Below are 17,247 nucleotides of genomic sequence, written 5' to 3' on the forward strand. Positions count from 1 at the left end.
GCTACCCTCTTCGTGTTTACTTATCCATTTTCTACTCTCCAAATCTATAATCAACCACCTCCAATTTCTTCATCTCCTTCCTAACTCCACGCCACATACTTAGGCTTCTTTTGGAAAAGCTTTCTCATTGCTTTATAAAACAGCTTTACAAAGTTTTCTGATTCAAGAAATTTGCCAACTAAAAAACTATTTTAGAGAGTATTAAGAAAGCTGTTCCAAACGAAGCTTAAACAACCATTTTCAATCTCATACGCCATCCAATTAATTCTCCGAAACATCATAGCTCTTAGCCAACCAAATTTCCCTCACCTACCTCACCACCACTTTACAATCCATTATACTTGCTAACCATCTTTTCCACCACTTCAAGGAGGCTAAATTCTCTCCAATTCATCCCACCACCAAGGGCTTACTTCACTCTTTAACTTAATCACATAGAGCTAGTGAGATTCACTCACACTTAAACCATATTTGTCCATATTATAGAAGTCAAGATTCATGGAATAACAAATAATATAAACCACTCAATATCATCCAAATTTGTAACACAGATACTGATACCCTAATAATTAGATTTTTTTTTCAAAGCTTAAGATTGTAAGTGAGGGACAAACACTTGGTATTTAGAATAGTAGCAAACTCTTTATTTATTTGATATAAGGCTAAATCTAATAATCTCACATGTCTTAACAAAATAATCAGTGCTTATTGGAAATCTCAAATGTTTCATATTGATTATTGGCCTTTAATGATCAATCAAGTGGAATTCACTTGATCCCAAATAACTAATTAAAGTTAGTTATACCTCATCATGCTAACATGACTATACACTGGCAACTCATAGCATCACTCTACTTGTTTTCAAGAACTTTTATTGGTGTAACTAGGTTTTTCATTTTTGAATGATTGAATTAATTTGAGCGGAGTGTTCATGGCCCCTCCAAATTAAATTTTTAATTATTTAAATATCTTATAAATTTAATTAAAAAAATAAAAATTGAGTAATAATTTTTTGCCACCTTTTTGGACACGACTAAGATTAGTTTGCTTAATCTAGACCATTTTAATGATTCAAATCCATCTGATGTCTCAGGAAATAGGTTCTAAAATCTCAGCCTAATAACTATTCACTATAGGTTTACTGCCATCAACTCCCTTTATGTCATCAACTCCATTCTTTCTTCTATTTTACTATCAACAACTTTCTTATGACATAACATTTAGATGTAGAGTGCCCACCCCGTGCACTTTGTGCATGCTCATTACATGTTTCATGCACCCATCTTATGCCTTTACATTACTTGTCCATGTACACTTATTTGCTAACTCATACCCATGCACATTTGCCAAGTTATTTTGTGATCCCTATATGTACTATCCCATGTCAATGCCTCTATATGCATTGTTATACCCAACATCTCACCACATCACAACTAACCTTTTGTCTTTTACACAACACCTTCTTGCTCCTTTGCTAATAGCTTTCGAAATATTTTCCTAAAGAGATTGATTTCAAGTTGCCCTTATTGATTGCAAGTCATCTTAAGGAGGCTAACTTTTGGGCTGCCCTTGTTAATGCACATTCTTACCCTTACCAATGCCTTCTTGACGCACTCACCAATAGCTTACCACAACCCTCGTTTGTGCCATTTATCATCCTCATATATGCCTTCTCATAGTCCCCTTAGAATCCTTCTCTACATCCTCATTGATGACTTTTTTTCACTCTCGTTAATTCCTTTTCAATATCCTTGTTGTTGTCTTCCTCCTTTTTGAGAAGTTACCCTAATAAAAACATCTCAATGCCTTTTCATACTTTAGTTGATTTCCTTGCAAATATGTTGCGTTGGCATCTTGACTAGTTGTCAAGTCGACATCTCAAAGATAACTGGTTATTTTTCTCATCAACATCATGGTCTCATTATCTCAACATGTTTTATATTAGAGTTGATCATTGCCTTAAGAACCACTACACAATCTTTTGTGATTTGGTCTAGTTTTAGGTTATGTTGTTCTTTAGGTTCATTTTATTTTTCTTAGCAGTTTAGTTTGCCTATATATAATTGAAGAGGCTGTAATAGATGACCACTCATAGCCAAATAAATCAATAAGAATTTTGTTATCTCTGCCTCCCTCTCTCCCTCTCTCCCTTAAGATTAAAAGAAGAAGCACACTTCCTCAAGAAATCCCTAAAAAACTGGTATCAAAGCAAGGTGGAGGCGATCAAGGGGAAGGAGGAAGTGCTTATTGTATTCAAGAAAGAGGGCGGAAGCGGAGGCGCGGGCTGATCAGACTGATTTCACATTAGGATCGGACGCGTACAAGCATAGGTAGTGCGATTGGTGGAGTCAAAGTCTTGAAGCACAGTCGTGTGTAGGAACTAGGATGGTTGGCTCTAGATCGCGTGCGGGCAGATGTTCGACCAGAGTGGAGCATGCATAAAAGCTTGCGGGAATAGGTTGCACACAGGTGCTGGGCGAGTGCCAACAATAGATAGTGAAAGAGTCTTTCAAATATATGTAGTGATTCCTATGAACACTGAAAGAGTCACAAATAAATGCAGCAACTTGCCAATTAGTGCATGTAGAGACAATATGTAGTGAATGTTGTAACACTCTCATACCCGATGACTATCCAATAGAAGGGAAACACGTTGATCCATTGCATGCAGGGAGGGTTATATGCATCGAATGCAATAACCTATGAACCACTATAGAAGATCCGTCATGTACATAACGTGCCATCTTCATGCAAATATAGAAAAGTCATAGTAAACACAAATTTCTTTGTCACGACCCGGCCCGATGAGCTCGCATAGACAAGGCAGGAACAGAGGTCGAAATGACATTTTGCAGGTTTTACATCCTTTAAGCAGCACTGGAAAATCTACATTCAAAGCCACTTGCCTGCTCATGATGGTAGAAGGCCCGTGATGCATACAACAGTCCCGCCTTCAAGCAAAATAGATAATGAATGCAGTCCACTCGCATGCAACAACATACCACTTTTGAACGCCCGCTAACAGCGCACTACTTACGGACAAATTCAACAAAACTCACCAACGCTATGATTCAGCTTTAAGCAAAAGCAGGGATCAAAAGTAAAGAATTTGGGCCACTTAAGCATGACGCCATACCACCGGATCCGCAACACCCACGCAAGAGGATAGAAGGCGTGTACAAGCTCCTAAATGACAGTTGCCCGCACAGTTGATATCAATTAAGACATTAAATATTCACCCACACATGCACTACAATATATATACAAACAAACACAAAAGTATACATGCAATATTGACCCATATATATGTAAAAATATACACCCGCATTGTCACGACCCGACCCGACCCGGGAAGAATCCCGCTCGCACCGGGCCGCGACCAAACCTTTTATCCAGGATCTGGCTTTGGAATTTGCTTACTGAACTAAATCTTCCAAATCATTCAACTCAAAAGTAACACACACAGACAGACACATAGCTACTATGAATCGTCAATTGCAGCGGAACAAAACATCTATATTTTTCTTTCTTTTTCTCAAAACAATCATCTACAAATACGGTACATGGCTAACAGAAGAAATACAGAAGAAAAGCCATGACCGTACAAAAATCAAAAGTACAAAAGTACCTATCACAGATCGGACTCTGAACTCTAGTCCTGGACTTCCTTCCCTTTCCCAGAACCCGAAAACTACCAGAAAACGAGAGTGAGCTCAACAGCTCAGCAAAGCGACAAACCACCAATCAAAACTCTTAGAATCCAAAACCAAACACATAAAACAAATCCGCACAGAAATCAGAACAGAATCAGACAGATATCAAATCAGACAGATCAGAACGAAATAGATCAAATCAGAACAGATACGGACAGATCAAATCAAACATAACTGAACTGAAAAAATATCAAAGCAAACAGAACTGTACGGAAACAGAAGTCGTATCAAATCCAAAACAGAACAGAATCGTATCAGAATCATATCAGAATCAGATTTTAGATATCAGATACATAATTAATAGCTAAATTCCCTGACACTGACTGAATCTCATAGGATCCAGGCCCCTTATGTCTCTCTTTGTGCTCACGACACCAGAATAGATGTGCTTATCGCACTAGAATACATATATAGTGCTTATAGCACCTAAACAGATTTCCTCAGATCCGGAACAGAACAGAATTCAGATTGAGCTCATTTCAGATTTATGCTCATTACATGTTTCATGCACCCATCTTATGCCTTTACATTACTTGTCCATGTACACTTATTTGCTAACTCATACCCATGCACATTTGCCAAGTTATTTTGTGATCCCTATATGTACTATCCCATGTCAATGCCTCTATATGCATTGTTATACCCAACATCTCACCACATCACAACTAACCTTTTGTCTCTTACACAACACCTTCTTGCTCATTTGCTAATAACTTTCGACATATTTTCCTAAAGAGATTGATTTCAAGTTGTCCTTATTGATTGCAAGTCCTCTTAAGGAGGCTAACTTTTGGATCGCCCTTGTTAATGCACATCCTTGCTCTTACCAATGCCTTCTTGACGCACTCACCAATGGCTTATCACAACCCTCGTTTGTGCCATTTATCATCATCCTCATATATGCCTACTCATAGTCCCCTTAGAATCCTTCTCTACATCCTCATTGATGGCTTTTTTGCACTCTCGTTAATTCCTTTTCAATATCCTTGTTGTTGCCTTCCTCCTTTTTGAGAAGTTACCCTACTAAAAACATCTCAATGCCTTTTCATACTTTAGTTGATTTCCTTGCAAGTATGTTGCTTTGGCATCTTGACTAGTTGTCAAGTCGACATCTCAAAGATAACTGGTTATTTTACTCATCAACATCATGGTCTCATTATCTCGACATGTTTTATATTAGAGTTGATCGTTGCCTTAAGCACCACCACACAATCTTTAGTGATTTGGTCTAGTTTTAGGTTATGTTGTTCTTTAGGTTCATTTTATTTTTTTCTTAGTAGTTTAGTTTGCCTATATATAATTGAAGAGGCTGTACTAGATGACCACTCATAGCCAAATAAATCAATAAGATTTTTTTTATCTCTGCCTCCCTCTCTTCCTCTCTCCTTCTCTCCCTTAAGATTCAAAGAAGAAGCACACTTCCTCAAGAAATCCCAAAAAATTGGTATCAAAGTAAGGTGGAGGCAATCAAGGGGAAGGATGAAGTGTTTCTTGTATTCAATAAAGAGAGCGGGAGCGGAGGAGCGGGATGATCAGACTGATTTCTCATGGGTATGCCTGGGATCGGACGCATGCAAGCATAGGTGGCGTGATTGGTGGGGTCAGAGTCTTGTAACACAGCTGTGTGTAGGAACTTAGATCACGTGCCGGTAGATGTTCGACCAGAGTGGAGCATGCATGAAAGCTTGCGGGAATAGGTTACACACAGGTGTTGGGCTAATGCCAACAATAAGTAGTGAAAGAGTCTTTCAAATATATGTAGTGGTTCCTACGAACACTGAAAGAGTCACAAATAAATGCAGCAACTTGCCAATCAGTGCATGTAGAGACAATAGGTAGTGAATGTTGTAACACTCTCATACCTGATGACTATCCAATAGAAGGCAAACACGTCAATCCATTGCATGCATGGAGGGTGATATGCAGCGAATGCAAGAACCTACGAACCACTATAGAAGATCCGTCATGTATATAACGTGCTATCTTCAAACAAATATAGAAAAGTCGTAGTAAACGCAAATTCCTTTAAGCAGCGCCAAAAAATCTACATTCAAAGCCACTTGCCTGCTTATGATGGTAGAAGGCCCGTGATGCATACAACGGTCCTGCCTTCAAGCAAAATACACAATGAATGTAGTCCACTTGCATGCAACAACATACCACTTTTGAACGTCCACTGACGGCGCACTACTTATAGACAAATTCAACAAAACTCACCAAAGCTATGATTCAGCTGTGAGCTAAAGCAGGGGATCAATAGTAAAAAATGTGGGCCACTTAAGCACGACGCCACACCACCAGATTCACAACACCCATGTAAGAGGATAGAAGGCGTGTACAAGCTCCTAAATAGAACGCTGCATTTAAATGACAGTTGCCTGCATAGTTGATATCAATTAAGACATTAAAAATGCCCCCACACATGCACTACAAACACAAAAATATACATGCAATATTAACCCATATACATGTAAAAATAAAAACACCCGTATGGTCTCCGATTAACATATTATAGGTACACACGTGCCATCTGAGGATGCTGTGTAAGTCAAATAATAAATTTAAGTTCGAGCTCGATCCTTTTATGCTAGTAGATAGGAGTTGACATGGCTCGAGCTATCTAACAAATGTACGGTCGAGGTGTTGACTGAGATATTTTGTTTTATACGTTCATATTACGCTTTCAAGAACTATAACTAGGAAAATTTATTAATAAAATCTTGCAGTCGATAATAAATATGATCCTCTATCAGCAATTAGATAGAGTCGATAAAGTTCAACAGATAATTACAAAATACCACATAAACACCCGCATGGTCCTGACAAGCTTGTTGTAAGCACACATGGACTTTTAAGAATGTTGTGCAGGTTAATAAATGAAATTAAGGTCGAACCCGATCCTTTTATATTGTTCAATAAGAGTCGACATGGTTCAAACCATCAAATAAGTGTACGGTTGTGATGTTGACCGAAATACTTATTTTAATACATTCATATTAGACCCTAAAGGTCTATAAATAATAAAAATTTACTAAGTAAAGGCATAAAGCCTACAAAGAACACGATCATTATAAACAAATAGACAGAGTCAACAATGTTCAATCCACAAATGAAATTACCCATAAGTCACTCCGAGGATGGCCATATTGACAGAAAATCTCAACCGAAGGGGACTATAAGTATTCAAATGCCTCTCAAATGCCCATGATAACTCAAAATTTCAAAAATTCTAAGGTTCAAATATTTTAAATCAAAATTCAACCATTAAACACTTAAACCAAAATCCATCCACCTTATGTAATAATTTATCGAGGTGGATAAATCTAAATTTTTTTAGCTCACAAAGAGCTAATGTATGGTCTAGAATATCACTAGGAGGCATTCTCAAATAATCTCTTGTCAATAAAGATGTGACATGTATCATCTAATCGATAATTTTGTCCTTAAATGGCACGGCAGGTAAACATTTATGATTGGGGCCCTGTGAACTGAGTGGTTTGCCACCAAATGACACCACTAAATTATGGTTATAGCTAGAGCTCGTAAGCTCCTACTAAATCCTTGAGATATGAATCAATAAGATGTGATTCATAGGGCACAAAGCCCTATGTTAGCTAAGGTGAATTCAATTTTATCTCCTTAGACAAACAATCCCCCTGGGTCTACAAGGTGCCCTTAGATGAAGCAACCCATGGCTGTCGACAAGGATCATTATGTCAGGTTAGGTCGTCTACCTTCTATGATTAAGTAGACCAGTGACCACGATGGCCCGGACAACTGAACCATGGGATCTTGATCGGGCTCATCATCTAGTCCCCCACCATTTGCTTTTAAATATCAAATTTTCAAATGCATAAACCCATGTTGCTACTATACACCATATAACACATACCTTTATGTATTTTACTGATGACTAGCATTTTATCAAAAGTTCTCCCCCATTATTGGGAGGGGTAATTAACTATAAGATCTTGCGCCTATAGAAAATCAGAACTCGGATCTAAAGTCCTCACAAAATGAGGGTGAAATCTCTAGGTAGTGTATTATTTAAAATCTAATATGCCTTCTAAAAGTTTACCTCGGATGTTAATCCGTTAAAACTCCCCTGATAAAATGAGGGGAGGTTGGGGCGCAAATTTTTGTGGCACACTGCTTGGTAGTTATGTAGCCTTTTTTTTTTGGACGTTTTCTATGATAAGAATGAATCGCTATTATAACCACAACGTGTGTTTCATTTTCTTTGATATTTCTCTTTTCTTGCTTTTTATGAAGTCCCACCTGTAGTTAGTGCTTGCTATCTTAGAATAGCTCCATGGATCACTTTTTTTTTTATCACTAGATTTATTGGAATAAAATTGGGAATGAGTACATTTGACGATATGAATCACTTGAAAAAGAAACGTATTCGTTCTTTAGCAGATCTATTACAAGATTAATTCGGATTGACTCTTGTTCGTTTAGAAAATATGAATTCATCAACTTCAATAAGGTGAACATATCAGCTCGTGGGATAAGACATATCTACAACATACATCAAAATGATTTTTTTTTTTCACTAGATAATATTTTTAGCTTATCTTGTAGGTGGCACCTAACACATTATATGTAAATATGGATAATTGATAGCACATTATATATAAAAATATATGATATATGTAACATTCATTTGAAAAATGTTCATGCTAGGCATAGGGTAAATATGACTTAATGTTAACATGACATTGTTACATAAATAAAAATGTTATTCAGATAGCAATTCTGTCTTTCAAATATTACTTTGATTTAATGTCATCTTATTTTAGAATAATTAATAATGATTAATTTTTAACAATCAATATTAAGATAATCTAAATATTATTTAATTTTTCAATATTTAGCTTACATTGATATTAACTATTGATGTTACTCTATGAGATATAACATCAAACCAAACATCAATCATCATAAACCTAAATTTCTTTTAGGAGAGAATGTTAACATACGGCTTCTTTATGCAAGTCAAAAATTAATTAAAAATTAATTTCACATTAACTTGCTAACATTAACAAAATTATTTTAGCATGATGTAAGTCTACTTAATTATGAAGATTTTCTTTCCTGAATATCAAATTTATCAAAATTTCTATAAACTCATGCATGCCTTTTCCCATTTCTAATATTTTAAATGTGATAAATTTAAGCTTTGTTTGAAACAGCTTTCTTATAACTTCTTAAAGCAGTTTTTAGTACAAAATTTTTTATTTTTCTACTAAAAAACTGCTTTAAGAAGCTGTCCCAAACAAAACCTTAGTTTCAAAGTATCATGTTGTTCTAATTTAGTCCCTAGATTATATAAAATTGATCCAAAATGATCTCTCATGCTATAATTGATTAATTGTGATATAAATCGATCCTAATGTAATCCCTCTATATAAAATTGATCTTTATTTAGATCATTTTGTATAGTCGAGAAGCTACAAATGGATCATTATAGCTCATTTTGTATGGTCAAGAAGCTAAATTAGAATAATGTGATATTCTAGAACTAAAATGATCATATATAAATAGCCAAGAGATTATTTTGGAATATAACCAATTTCAAACGTTAAAAGCAAATAACACTGAGGCTAAATTTTATTAAACAACAGCAATTCATACTGCTGTAAAAAAAAAAAAAAAAAAAAAAAAAAAAAAACAATTCATGCTGCTTCTGCCAAGCAGAAATGGCTAAATGTTATTTTCTCACACGTCTCTACAATTATCAGCTTCTGTAACAAAATAATTATCATCCCAAAAGCTCCATCTTTGCAGTAAAATTACTGTTAGTGAGTGATCTACAAGCACATCTTCACAGGTTGGGGTGATACTGAGGCTTAGTTTGGGACGACTTTCTTACTACTTAAAACAGTTTTTCAGTACAAAATTTTTAAATTTTGTGCTAAGAAATTGTTTAAGAAGCAGTAAAAAAGCCGTCCCAAACAAAGCCTAAATCTCAATTAAATGCGGACGCACACTTCCAAATCACACCTTCTATATGGTACAAATCCCTTGCTACACTTCACTGCTCTTCCATTATCAGTTTTGCTTTCATTTTGCACAATGAAGAACTCCACTTCCTTCTTATCTCTGCACTCATCTGGCTTTGATTCAACGGCATTAGCACCTTCATAGTCGGTGTTAGAACCAGTACCTGAGCACTCATTCTGCAAATTAGACTGATTCAGATCTTCTCTTGATCTCGTTTGTTGCTGCGAATAGGCGTAAGTAAATGGTATGTTTGGATAGAAAGGCAGCCATGGCAGAGGAAAAACTCGAGCTTCGCCGGTTGAGTTTGCTGCATTGCCATATAAGGGAGGCCAGCAATAGTATGGTGGAAGATAACCCCCAGGCCATGTGCCATTCGTTGAAAAGCCTCCATTGATGACCTCTTCAGCTAGCTTTCCTGAATCCAATTCCATCCCAGCATTGCAATTGCTTTCAGCAATCATGCCTTGGGATGCTCTGTGATCGGCATCGGCGGCTTCTGTGGAAAATTGTTTGCAGGAGTTGGCGACAATCAATGTTCTCCCAAAAAGTTTTAGAGTTGGTCCTGTTTGTTCTTCTGAAGAAGCTTCTTTCGAATGGATGCGTTCCATGGAACAATTCATATCGAACTCCTGGAGATGTACATTGAAGTAACAAATTATTTCAGGCAGTTAATTGAACAGCTCAATGACTCTAAAAATCAAAGCCGGCTAAAAAATCAGACTGAGATTTGTCTCAGATAGAGCTTGGATCATAGGCTTCGTTTGGGACGGCTTTCTTACTACTTCTTGAAGAAGTTTTCCATCACAAAAAATAATTTTTTAATACTAAAAAGCTGCTTTGCGAAGCAGTAAGAAAGTCGTGCCAAACGAAGTCATAATCAGCGACTGAACAAAATATTTATGCCCAGCTTGTATTGAATTTGAATTGACCCAACCAAGTTGAGAAAAATTGACATATACATAAGCTTATGTACACTTATGAAACATATTTTTATGTATTTAAGCTTCACTAGTGTAAAAGCATGTCTACATATATATTGACACAGGCATGTAAGTTCAACTATAAATTTGCCTTGGAAAATACGAAATGCCTACAAAATCATTTGATTTTTAGATTGGATCTAAATTGAATCAAATTTAACACCAGATTAAACAAACTCATGGCAAGATCTGAACTAACGAGATCATGCTAAATAGCAATGAGTTAATTTTGACTATAGTCAGATCAACTTGAGATTGGATTGTTAATAGTTATCCATGTAACAATTCAAAATCCATACCATTGTAGGTTCATCTTCAGTTGTTAGCCCAGCAGGTGTTAAGCCTAATGACAGGTGTTTATCATCTCCTTCAACTGAGTTTTTGGATGATGGAATTCCACTCTCATGATTATTTGATCCGAGTGCAGATCCCCCTGGCGATGCACAACCATTTGGGTTATTTGACAGCAATGCATCAATTGACTCTGATCCAACTACAGATAGAACTGATGTTGGTGATCCGTCTTGTTCCGAGACAGAGAAAACAGATGATGAACACCTCTCTAACTTCCCAAGAATCGTAATCTCCTTGGTGGAGGAAAGAACCTGTTTGCGAGGGTATGGACGGGTTGGTTTCTTTTTCGGCCGAGGAGGTGGAATTTCAATCGGCTTCATCTTTCCAGTTCCATTATCATTTGCTTCTCGAGCCATCTGCATCATTTAAGAGAATAGTTCATGAAAATAGTGAAAAAAATGCTCTTCATTGAGGGTTTTGAGGAGAGCTCTAAGAATGAGAGTTATAACTTCATATTATTTAGATGAGTGATTCTATAATGTAATCGATGAGTGAGTCCCTTAGATGATTATAATTTCCTAAATGTTATCAGGGAGCGAGCCTTCATGATTTTGGATGAGTTAATTGCCACTTATTCATGTACTTTTTCCCATGTACTTGCATCTTACTTTGTTTTCTTGTACTACATCATACTGGCTAATATTAGTATTCATGAATGATTTAACTGGCATTCTTCTCAACATATGAATATGAAACGATTACTTGAATAGAAAGAAATGAACCTTAGAGACAAACTTCTGTGCATGGCTTCGAATTTGCACTGCAGTCTTGGTTCCAATATGCTCTGCAAGACAGTTCTTCCAAGCCAAACTCAGAATAATTACAAGCCAAGGCACTTGTTTAGCAGCCTGACAAGCAACTTATTCCTTACCTTCAATGCAACGCCAAGCTCTGCCATGGAGTTGTACAGCTTCAAGAAACTTCTTGTGCTCATCTTCTGTCCACCTCTCACGCTGCTTAGTTATGGTATAAGGTTTTCTCACCTGATTAATTTACAAACAAGCAAAGACAGAAAATTAGGACCTCATTAACCGATCACTTCAAATATATAAACTATTACAAAGAAAACATCCACCTTTGGTGTCATTTCAACTTTATCTCCATATGAATCTTGATCTTTTGTCAAAATCCCATTCAAAGAATTTGAATTTGTGCAGTCACTTTGGCCCTGTTCACAGAACAAACACAATATGACCAAACAATTCATCATTTTAAATCAAACATCCTTTATTACAAATCCCTGTCTACCAATTTCCCTGGAACAACAAGTTCCTATAAAGCAATGCTGAATTATTTAAATCTACTCATCTAATGATGTATTTCTATCCTTTATTATAAATCCTGAGAAATGAATATCTCATTTAAAGATCTACAGATTCTAGGGGAAAAATAGTATGCCGTCTTTGTTGTCACAGATAAAGAACATCTCAATACCCGAACCAAAATAAAATTATTTTAAGATTAAAAATCAGAAAACTCTACGAACTTAATCCGAGCATCCCACCGGTAATTTGACTGGATTCAAGAATCGGAAAACCAAACAATTCCCAAAATTTCCACCATCATAATCTAATAAATCCAACTAGTATTTTATCAAATCCAAACTTCAACCAAACATGCCCTAAACCTGTAAAACCCAAGCAGAAATACAAATCCCACCACGTTTCATCTCAAATCCACCATTATTTCTCCATCAGAAAAAAAAGAGTAAGAAAACCCGCACGGATCCTAATATCTTCCTACCTTTTCCCAACAGATTATAAACACTCACAAACAAACTAATTAAAAGAAAATCAGTACCTGTAGAACGCCTACCGCTTCAGCCATGAAACCAGAATCGATTGCTTCAGCGCTTTCCGATCATAGAAACATCAACCGCAAGCTCATCTTCCCAAACCCATAAGATCGATTAGCCTTCCAGCTTTCCAAGAAGCTTTCCGCAGCAGAAAAATGGTGCCAGCGTATGGGATTTCGGCAGAGCAAAGCCAAGTCTCAGAGAGAGAGAGAGAGAGAGAAAGGTGCCAGCGTGTGGGAGTGCGGCAGAGCAAAACCCAGAGTCAGAGAGAGAGAGAGAGAGAGAGAGAGAGAGAGAGGATGAGAAATGGTGGAGTGGGAAGAGGGGAAGGGAAAAAGTGGAGGAGAGGTGCCACGTCAGGAGGGCCATTGGCCATTGGCTATTGGCCTGTAGAGTTTTGGGAAGATGGATGAAAACTAGTGGCTGGCATTTTACGTGAGGTGAGACGCAGAACCCTTTTGACCCGCTTCCCATTGGCCACAACATGTGGGGTGGGTGGTTGGGTGTATTGTAGGTGCGCATATAGATAATTTTTTTTTAATAGTAAGCTATTAATTAAGAAATTTTATTATTATTATTATTATTATTTTATGAAAGATGGGCAATTGAACAGAGTCAACTCGATGGACGCCCGAACCCTTTTTATTTGGTTCGGTGTAAGGATGCAGAGGAACATTCGGTCGTAGGCAAAATCGCGCCTATACCGAGGTGTACCGAGTTTTTTCAAAAAAAGGGGTACACCTCGGTATAGGCGCGATTTTGCCTACAATCAAAGGTTCTTCTGCATCCGTTCGGAGAACGTAATAATTCTTCCTCCCATTGGGTTGTATTGTTCAGGTATAACTTCTTTAAACCAATAAAGCCCAAGTTAACATATATATAAATAATTCAATAATATATCATATAAAAAGTTATTTTATTATATCTTTATATAACTTTGATTAAGATGAAAATGGAAAATTATTGAATTTGTATGATATTAGTATTTTAAAAATAAAAATGTTATTATATTTATCTCATAATACATAGGAGAGTAAAAAAGTTAAGTGATATATATTATGCGAGGTTTTAAAAATCGGATCGTACTGGTCGATTCAACTAGTTGGATCTTGGACCGATTTGCCGACCGATCTGATCCAAGAGTAAAAATCGGTTTGCAATTGAATTGAGCAAAAACCGGTTGAATTGTCGGTTGAACCAGCTAACTGGCGAACATGATAAGTTAAGTTGAATCGCTCAGTTTTGAAATTTTGTAATGTGAGCCGCTAATCACACTTATGAGGGATAATTAACTTTAAGGTTGGCCATTTGCAGCTTTTCAATAACAATGTGTTGAGCTAAGTTTCTAAAAATTAAAGTTTCTGATAACGGCTCTGAGTTTTTTGAAAATTTTGAAATTATGTTTGTAAATTTTCTTAAATTGTGTTTCTGAAATTTTTGAACTTACTTTGAAATTGTGTTGATAATTGATATTGTGTTTCTGGAATTTGAGCTATGTTGTGACAAAATCAGATGCTTATAGAAAATCATGGACCACTGATTTATTATTTTTAAATAAAAATTATTATTTATTACATTATTCGGTTCGATTGAACAGGTCGAATCGTGAACCTCATCTTCTTCTTGTTTGTTGTCCGATCCGATTTTGTATCACATGTGAGTCCAAGCCAATTATTATGTGAGGATACTTACAAGCCAGCTCGAGTTCGAGTTCAAGCTGACTTTTTGACCGACGAGCCGAACTCGATAATGTCATTACTGGACTCGACTCGTCTTATTTACACCCTTAATGAAATTGGAAGTGACAACTTATTTATTTTAGTGCATTGTGGGAATTAATGACACTTTAGCAAGAGAGGGGCTTATGATGGGCATCACTCATCTATGACAGCTTTACTACTATTATTATTTTGAAAATAAAACGTCGAAGCTCAATATATTGCATATGTAATTCAACTTAAGTCTTCAAACAATAAATTATTAGGGTCTATTTGTGATGATTGTAATATTTTATAAAGTTGATTATGAAATTAGTATATAATAAGTATATATATTACGTTCCTGCTCTGGTTGCCAAAAGCAACTGTCTAATATATAAATTTATGATAAATAATAGTGAGAAAATAACAAACAAAGTTGCAGCCAAATAAATTTATGATTGTTGCCTAAAAAATTATACGGCAAAAAAATTGTCTCCTACAGCAGAAAAAATATTACATGCAGTCACCTGACCGTCCGAAGGCGAATCAGCAAGCGCCACATCACGCGGTACACAATACTGATACATAATAAAAAAAGTAATGTGGCACGTCTTGATTCTCCTATGAACGAAATTTATGACCGCATGCAATAATTTCACCCCATACAGACCCGTACTATGATGTTGTTTGGACCATAAACTCAAATATGCTAGCTTGTCCTAAAATTTGAGACAAGTCAAAGAATGCTGGAAATAAAACTATTGCGACACAAAAACGAATGCCAGAGCTTCAGACAAAAAACTATCAAGTAGATAACGTAAAGCAGCTTTTATTTCATCTGCCAAAGCATACAGCTTAAGCTTTTATCACCGCAACATCATACAGAAACACATGAAACACAACATAAATACTTTATCACTGCAGCGAAATTATTCTGTGTGGAGGCCAGACGTAGCTCTATGTTCGGAGGCGAATCAGTTGCAACCACGTCAGCGGTACCGAGCTGAGGTACCAAGCAGTACCGAGCCACGATACCGAACAAAAGAGTGAAGTGGCGCATTCTAATTGATCTCCGAACGACATTCAACATTCACACAGAATAATTAATCTAATTTAAGGGAGTGTTTAGGAAAGTTTTTGTTTGATTAAATAAATTTTAAAATTATTAAATTTATTTTAAAATAAGCACAATATAAATTTTAATTGGTTATTTTTGTAATATAATAATTTTAAGGATCTTAGAGAATTGTAGCCTCATATTTCTATTGCAAAAATTTAATTTAAAATAAAATTTCAATTATATTTCCCCAACTAAAAAAATAGCAAACATTTATTATAAGCATATAAAGTGAAAATTTGCAATTGAATTAAAATAATTCAATTCAAATTAAATTCTCTCCTATATATATAATTTAATAATTTACATTTATAAATTAAAAGTTAAATGTTTTTATATATGTAATTATTTGATTGATAATTAAAATAATTGAATAAAAGTATTATGCTTTAATAAAATCAACTTAATATTTAACACAAAATTAATCATATTTTTACTCATTTAAAATTTATTCCGATCGAATTCAACTCCGTTGGATACAATCCAACATGAAGATTATGGCAAATTATTGTGTCCGGTGTTCGTATTCATCCGGACACCAATAAAAATGCGCCACGTCACTCAAAAATATTGGGGCCCAGTGCATCCGGATGAGGTGGCGTGACGCGATTGGATGTCCGCATGTAAGGTGACCGGACGCAATAATTTGCCGAAGATTATTCCAAAAACCTTGAAGCTGGCAAGCAAAGAGCTGGCCGGGCCCACGTAGGGCCCACCAGTGCGGCTTCTAACCACTATTGTATCGAAACGTGTTGTTCATTAGTTGGCGCATTGGAACTATTTGACAAGTGGGGAACTATGCTGCCGGTAACATGCGCATCCCAATCTAACTAAATAATTTAAAATACTTATTTAAAAAATTATATATTTTTATACTTATATTGTAAATTCCAATTTAATATTTATAAAAAATGTAATTTTTTTATATATTTGATTGTAGTTTATTATTTATTTATAATAATAGCTATGTATCTAATTCTATTGAATTATCATTAAGTAATAGGGCGGTCAAAATCAGATTATTGATTGGGTTCATGTCCAATCCGAAATTTAGCCGATACAAATTGAATTGACCTAAATCCAACCCATTTTTACAAACATGTCAATTTTTTGAACCCGAACCCGACCCGCTTTTGATCTGGGTCAACCTGACAAGACCCCCAACCCTGGAAGGCGACGACAACAGCTACATCAGTGACGTTTGGCGAAGGCGACAACGACGGAGTTTGGCGAGGGCGACAACATTCGGTCCAGAGGTGGCAACATTTAGCGAGGACGGCTACGAGTGACATCATATTCACGTAGTGAGGAGAAAGAAAGATGATTTTTTTTAATGTCACAAATCCAACGAAAGGTCTCTCACCCGGCTTTTTGTTCTATCATCTCCAATAAATAGTCAGGGCTCATTTGGTTCCCCATTTCTCCTCCGTCTTTCGGTTTGAAACGGAGAAATTAGTTGACGGATAATGTTTGAATGTAAGACAAACTTTTTTAAAAACTTCATTTCTCTTCCCTTTTGAGAAGCATAATATATTAGCTTCTCCCTTTCAAAAACTCTATTTCTCATAGTGATGTTTTTGAA

The 17,247-nt window shown here is 36.0% G+C and overlaps 1 protein-coding gene across 1 annotated transcript; it reads right to left on the reverse strand.

The window, feature by feature from the left end:
• Positions 1-9,474: 9,474 nt before the first annotated feature.
• LOC110106750 lies at positions 9,475-13,053 on the reverse strand. Its single transcript, XM_020836732.2, has 6 exons — positions 12,854-13,053; positions 12,129-12,221; positions 11,925-12,036; positions 11,776-11,837; positions 10,999-11,409; positions 9,475-10,348 (listed from the first exon to the last, which is right to left on the reverse strand). Exons 1-6 carry the CDS (start codon positions 12,878-12,880, stop codon positions 9,689-9,691), a joined length of 1,365 nt encoding a protein of 454 aa, XP_020692391.1. The 5' UTR covers positions 12,881-13,053; the 3' UTR covers positions 9,475-9,688.
• Between the last annotated feature and the right edge of the window lie 4,194 nt (positions 13,054-17,247).

This window comes from Dendrobium catenatum, unplaced genomic scaffold (assembly GCF_001605985.2).
Source record: "Dendrobium catenatum unplaced genomic scaffold, ASM160598v2 fragScaff_scaffold_1417, whole genome shotgun sequence".
Taxonomy (NCBI): Eukaryota; Viridiplantae; Streptophyta; class Magnoliopsida; order Asparagales; family Orchidaceae; genus Dendrobium; species Dendrobium catenatum.